Source organism: Orycteropus afer, unplaced genomic scaffold, assembly GCF_000298275.1.
Source record: "Orycteropus afer afer isolate SDZICR_OR568_19922 unplaced genomic scaffold, OryAfe1.0 scaffold00109, whole genome shotgun sequence".
Classification (NCBI taxonomy): Eukaryota; Metazoa; Chordata; class Mammalia; order Tubulidentata; family Orycteropodidae; genus Orycteropus; species Orycteropus afer.
The window spans coordinates 5,238,125-5,245,133 of NW_006921696.1; the positions used below are offsets into that span (position 1 = coordinate 5,238,125).

The following is a 7,009-nucleotide window of genomic DNA, read 5'->3' on the forward strand; positions in this document are numbered from 1 at the left end:
AATCTCTCAATATTGCAACTCGAGGCTTCAATTGTTTCTTCAGTTCTGGGTTAGTTTGCTGGAAATTTGTTTGTTTGCTTGTTCTGGAGGGGAGGATGAGTGAGGGAGTTTGGATCTGACAGAGACTAAAAGACTTCCCATTTTCAAATTCCTTATGGTTCTTTAACCCTTCTAATGCTGGCTCTGCTAGTAAATCAAAACAGCTGTATTAGATAAACAGCAGGGTGCTGCCTTACTCCAAAATTCTCTAGTTTAAAAAAAAAAAAGTTTTCATATGAATCTTAAAGACTAAAACAAAGTTAAATTTGAACCTGCCTGTTCTAATTTACAATTAATTCATTATCACAGGATAATGTATACTTGCCTGTGAAGTCTTAAGTTTCTTTTTCTAATTTTCCCACTGGAAAAAAAGTTATGTTTTTAAGAAAAAGAAATTCTACTTTGAAAAAAGCATATTATGTTTAACTTTAAAGTTGAAGAGTCAGTAAGGACATAAACTGCAGTTGCTTGCTTCTGAAAAATACTTTTAATAAAGAAAGAATATTAATTCCATGAGAAAAAGTAGAGCTTTAATACAGCTGTTAAAGGAAGATATATATATATATATGTATGTGTGTATATATATATATATATATACACACACACACACACACACACACACACACACACACATATAAGTTGTTACATATAAGCTGGTCACTGATTTGACTAGTTCTAAGGACACAGGCTGTGGAATTAGCTATTATATTAGACATAAGAAATCTTTTTCATACTTTAGAAACTGAAATCTCTTCACTAGAAAGCAAGAGACTCATATTACACAGAACTTTTTTGAGAATTCTACTCAAATTCCTATATATTTTTCACTGATTAAAAGCTTTAGAATGAATGAAACATAAAATACTCAAATATTAAGTCCATATAATTATGTAATTAAGATAACATCCTTAACTGAAAAACTTACAATTTCTTTATTTTTATATTTTAAAAAATCAGAGCCATGAGAAATTTCTTGTGAAACAGTTTGACATCTTATTTTCATAAAAAAAAATTTCAGTGCCCAAGCAAAACAGTAATAAAATACTTCACGATTAAACTTCATCTCTTTAAGAAAATACCAGCAAAAAGCCTACCGGAATCCTTGCTCTTTGATGGCAAATGCTGGTGTCTCCAAAGGGAAGATTTCAGACTGCACAAATAGCTCCCTCACTCTTCGGTCTATTACTTTCCCATACTGAGCACCAGCATCCAGAATGACAACAGCTCCTTCATAGTGGTGGTGGCCATCCTTAAGGTCTCCTCCAGCATTTTCCAGCTGCAAATATTAATAAAAAATAGCTTCTTACTTATGAAGATTAGAGGTATTTTTTTAAATAGTAGATTACTATCTGCTCCAAAACACACAGAAACCAAACCTATTAACTCAGACTTTCTAAGTTACCAATTCAAAATACCCTTTTTAAAAGGAAGATTTTAATACATACCCACATATGAACAAAAAAAAAAAAAAGCCCACTGCCATTGAGTCAATTCCGAATCACAGCAGCCTTACAGGACAGAGTAGAACTATTCCACAGGGTTTCCAAAGCTGTACTCTTTATGGAAGCAGACTGCCACATCTTTCTCCCACAGAATGGCTGATGGGTTTGAAATTCCAACCCTTCAGTTAGAAGGCGATTACTTACACTGCATCACCAGGGCTCCCCTTTACCCACAAGCATGCATAAACACTTAAATTCAATAAAACCTACCATTTACTGACTACATTGGATAGATAAGTAGAGAGACATACACATACATTGTACTGAGCACTTCATGTGCATTATCTAATAATAAAATGAACATACAACACAGTTTTGCCAAAATATATTCCTGGTTTATGACTATTAATTACTATTATTATTATTATTATTTCAATTTCAAAAGTGTCTCACTTCAGACAATAAATTATATCGTTGTCCTATCAACACAGCATTCTCATTAGAGGTGGTATTAATGAGGACACTATATGTTTTGTTTTCTAGAGTATAAGCATATACATGTTAACTATTAGAATTTTTTCTATGACCTGAGCAAAATGATGTATGTATATATGCATCTAAATCCAAACCAGCAAGTTTTTTTTTTTTGTTTGTTTTTCTTTTTTTTAATTTCTGTTGTATACATTGGTAACATTCTTCTGGAAAGCAATATGGCAAAAGGTAAAATTTTTAATTATGGGTGCGAAGATATTTACCTACAATTGGGTGCAAAATAATGCAAGAGGGAGTGTGTATAAATGAAACAAAACTACCATGTATTGAATCACTGAGGTTGGAAGATAAGTGCACTGTACTAGACTAGTCTCTATTTCATTACTTTTTTTCTTTTTTCTTTTACATAAAATGCTTTTAAAAGTTTGTTTATACCTTGGAAATCCACTTTAAAGAAGCATGTATAATATGATCCCATTTTATATTTAATGTAAAAGTGCAAGAGTATATGCATACATATTTTTTAAAAAGTACACACCAAAATATTAACAGACACTGTACCTGAGTGATGGAACTATAGGTGATTTTTTTAAAACATTTCTCTAAGTATAAAATTTGTCATGCAAAAATGTTTAAGCCAGTCCCTCACTTGAATATCTCTTTCCATCTCTCTCCCCTCTCCATTTACCTACTAAATATGAATGCAAATCTTACCTACAAACACCACTACCACTTCTGCCCCAACAAAGGAAAAGCAAGTATCATAGCCAACTATAGATGAGGGTCTGTAACAGGGATCTAACCATGTGCCAGAAAGAGCTGCTGAGATCACAGAAAGGAAGGTTTTAGTCATATGGATATTTAACAGTCTAGGAAAAGTAAATCATACAAACAAGTATAAGCTTAGAGACTATGCAATTAGTGCAAGAAACACTAAAGCTTTCTCCTTTCAAATATTTTCCCTCAGTCTTAGTCCACACATACATACACATTGCCTTTAAGGAAATTTTTAAAAAAATATATTCAAAGTATTTTTTAAAGATTACTACATTACTGTATAAATTTCTCAGACTTAGGACCATTATTATCTTCATAGTTTTTCCCAAATCCAAGTATAACCCTTAAAAAAAAAAAAGAAATTACAAACCAATTCTCAGTTGGCATGGTTCTGATGTGCATAAATTTCAGTTACCATGGTTTATACCATGATGTAGTTAACTAATACTGTTCTCCTAACAACAAGGTTCAAATTTCAGTTACCATATATTGACTACGAGTAACTGCATAAAGTACAAAATGCTGTCAAACTATTCAATGCACAAATCACTAATAACAAATGAACATCATAATCAGTGACCAGTCATGTCACTTCTTTCAAAGTGTTTTGTGATTAGTCATACACAACAAAGCATGCAGCAGCGTTGGCATTATCTACCAGTGATAAAACAAGACATTGATATCCAAATAAATAACTTGGTCAAGAAGATGAATAAACAGCAAAGAAATGAAAAGTGATAAAGCTGGAAGCATTACATGTAGTTATAGAAGAAACAGAAATAGCTGATAGAAGAAATAGTTGATGGTATAATGGGAACACTGTCCAACATTTGAAAAAAGTCTCTACATATATGCAACCAGAACTTCTTGCTGTCATTGCTCTAAGGTGCCCTCAAGTTGGTTCCTACTCACAGCAAACCTTTGCACAACAGAATGAAACAATGCCCAGTCCTGCACCATCCTCATAACCACTGCTATGCTTCAGTCCACTTTTACAAACACTGTGTCAATCCATCTCATTGAAGGTCTTTTCATTTTTGCCTGACCCTCTACTTAACCAATCATGGTATTTTTCTCCACAGACTGGTCTCATTTGACAGGAAGAAGAAGAGTGGCCATTTTCACTTTTAGGGAGCATTCTGGCTGAACTTCTTCCAAGACAAATCTGTCTGTTCTTCTGGCAGCCTATGTATTCACCAACCCCACAATTCGAATGCATCAATTCTTTGGTCTTCCCTATTCAATGTTTCTACATGCATATGAGGCAAGTGAAAAATACCCTGGCTTGAGTTAGGCGCACTGTAGTCTTCCAAGTGACATCTTCAATTTTAAACACTTTAAAGAGATCTTTTGCCCAGTGAGATATGTCATCTGACTTCTTGACTGCTGCTTTCATGGGCATTTATTGTGGATCCAAGTAAAATGATATCCCTGACAACTTCAATCTTTTCTCCATTTATCATGATGTTGCCTATTAGTCCAGTTGTGACGATTTCCATTTTCTTTATGTTGAGGTACAATTCATACTAAAGATGGAAGTCTTTGATCTTCATCAGTAAGTGCTTCAAGTCATCTTCATTTTCAGCAAGCAAGGTTGTGTCATTTGCATATCATAAGTTGTTAATGAGTTTTCCTCCACTCCTGATGCTGAGTTCTTCTTCATATAGTCCAGCTTGTTGTATTTCCTCAGTACACATTGAATAAGTATGGTGAAAAGATACAACCCTAATGCACATCTTTCCTGATTTTAAACCATGCAGTATTCCCTTGTTCTGTTTGAGGACTGCCTCTTGATCTATGTACAGGTTCTTCATGAGTATAATTAAGTTTCTAGAATTCCCATTCTTCACAGTGTTAACCATTCACACAATTGAACACCTTCGCATAGTCAATAAATACAGGTAAATATCTTTCTGGTATTCTTTTCTTATACCCCAAATTCAGCTGATATCAGCAATGGCATGCCTTGTTCCACTTCCTTTTCTGAAACCACCTTGAATTTTTAGTAGTTTCCTGTCAATGTATTGCTACAATCATTTTTTAATTATCTTGAGAAAATTTTACTTCTTTGTTGATATTAGTAATATTGTTCAATAATTTCCATATTCTGCTGTATTACCTTTCTTTGGAATGGGCACCAATATGGATCTCTGCCAGTCAGTTGGTAAAGTAGCTGTCTTCCAAATTTCTTGGTACAGACAAATAAGCACTTACAGCATTGCAGCCATTTGGTGAAACATCTCAGTGGGTATTCCATCAACTCCTGAAGCACTGTTTTCTGCCAATGCATTCAATGCAGCTTGGCCTTCTTCCTTCAATTACCATTAGTACTTGATCATCTACTACTTCCTCAAATGGATGAACATCAACCAATTATTTTTGGTACAGCGACTCTGTGTATTCTTTCCATCTTATTTTGATGCTTCCGGCAATGTTCAACACTTTCCCCCATAGAATCCTTCAATACTGCAACTCGAGATTTGAATTTCTTCTTCAGTTCTTTCAGCATGAGAACTGCCAAATGTGTTCTTCACTTTTGATTTTTTAACTCCAGGTCTTTGCACATTTCATACTAATACTTTACTTTGTCTTCCTGAGCTGCCCTTTGAAATCTTCTGTTCAGCTCTTTTATCTGGTGAAAATGAACTTATCAACATAAATAAGTAAATTTGCTGTGAAAAGGATGAAAATACCCCAGAGAAAGGGACAACTGCAAAAAAAAAACTTTGTATTAAAGGAATTCTTGAAGATATTTTGCAACACTGAGAGCACAATGTAAAAATGCCACATTCTGCAAAAACACAGAAAAGATGCATAGGCGTCTTGATAAGTTTTTTACAGAGCAAGAAGATATTTTAAATTTCATTATTTCTAATGTTTTAAATTAGAATATATTAAATAAGTACACCCAGTCCTCACTTATTGATATGGTTGTGTTCCAAAGACCAGGGCCTTATGCAAAAATTGGCATCACATAAAAATGGAGGATGACCATGTCAGATTACAAACTGGGAGATGACTGCATCATTATATAACTGCCAAATTACATCACTGCATAACTACCAAATTACATCATTACAGACTTGCCTGAGAGTCATGGGGCAGCCAAGGTGACACATAACCTTAAAACCATCACAGCCAGCATTATTCTTGCCTCCCACCATGGCGTTCATTACTGTCATATGTATATTATTAATGTTCCAAATGGCCAGAAAGTTTCTTTACTATTGTCATAAGTAGTTTTGTTAGATAATAAGATAGTCAATAAGTAAGGAGTAGTTGTTGTATTAAGTTTTACAATTTATTTCCCCAGACTTTCATAACTAATAAAAGTGTTTACTGTTTTAACATAAATTTTTAAAGGTCACAAAACAATCATAATTTTCCCACTGATATCGAGATTGTTTTGCCCAGTTTCTGTTTGTACATTTTTATTATCTACCCACAGAATATGGAAATTATCAAAAACAATCTAATTAATATCACACATAAGTAAAATTTTACTGAAAATATTACAAAAATGGTTGCAGCTGTATATTGAAAAAGAACTTTCAGAAATGCAAGCTGGATTCAAAACAGGACGTGGAACGAGGGATATCTTTGCTGATGTCACACAGATCTTGGCTGAAAGCAAAGAATACCAAAAAAGATGTTTACTTGTGTTTTATTGACTATGCAAAAGCATTTAATTGTGTAGATCATAACAAATTATGGATAACACTGAGAAGGATGGAAATTCCAGAACACTTAATTGTACTCATGAGGAACATATACTTAGACCACGAGGCTGTCGTTCGATCAGGAAGGGAGTGTGTCAAGGTTGTATCCTTTCACCATATTTATTCAATCTGTATGCTGAGCAAATAATCAGAGAAATTGGACTATATGAAGAAGAACGTGGCATCAAGATTGCAGGAAGACAATAACAACCCGTGATACACTGACAACACAACTTTGCTTGCTGAAAGTGAGGATGACTTGAAACACTGATGAGAACTGAAGACTACAGTTGCAATATGGATTACACCTCAATATAAAGAAAACAAAAATCCTCACAATTGGACCAATAAGCAGCATCATGGTAAATGGAAAAAAGATTGAAGTTGTTGAAGACTTCCTATGACTGTTGTTGTTGTTGTTGTTCTATGCCGTCGAGTCAACCCCGACTCATAGCGACCCCTCCTTGGGTTTCCGAGGCAGTATCACTACGGAAGTAGGATTGCCCAACCTTCCTTCCGAGGAGTGGCTGGTGGGTTTGA

General features: G+C 34.3%; 1 protein-coding gene across 1 annotated transcript in view; it reads right to left on the reverse strand.

The window, feature by feature from the left end:
- The window catches only part of GMPS (guanine monophosphate synthase), a 136,891-nt gene that overhangs the window by 79,303 nt on the left and 50,579 nt on the right, over window positions 1-7,009 (reverse strand). Inside the window, exon 2 of the mRNA XM_042781344.1 lies at window positions 1,134-1,315. Within this exon, the coding sequence (XP_042637278.1) occupies window positions 1,134-1,315 (182 nt within the window). The remainder of the gene's footprint in view (window positions 1-1,133; window positions 1,316-7,009) is intronic.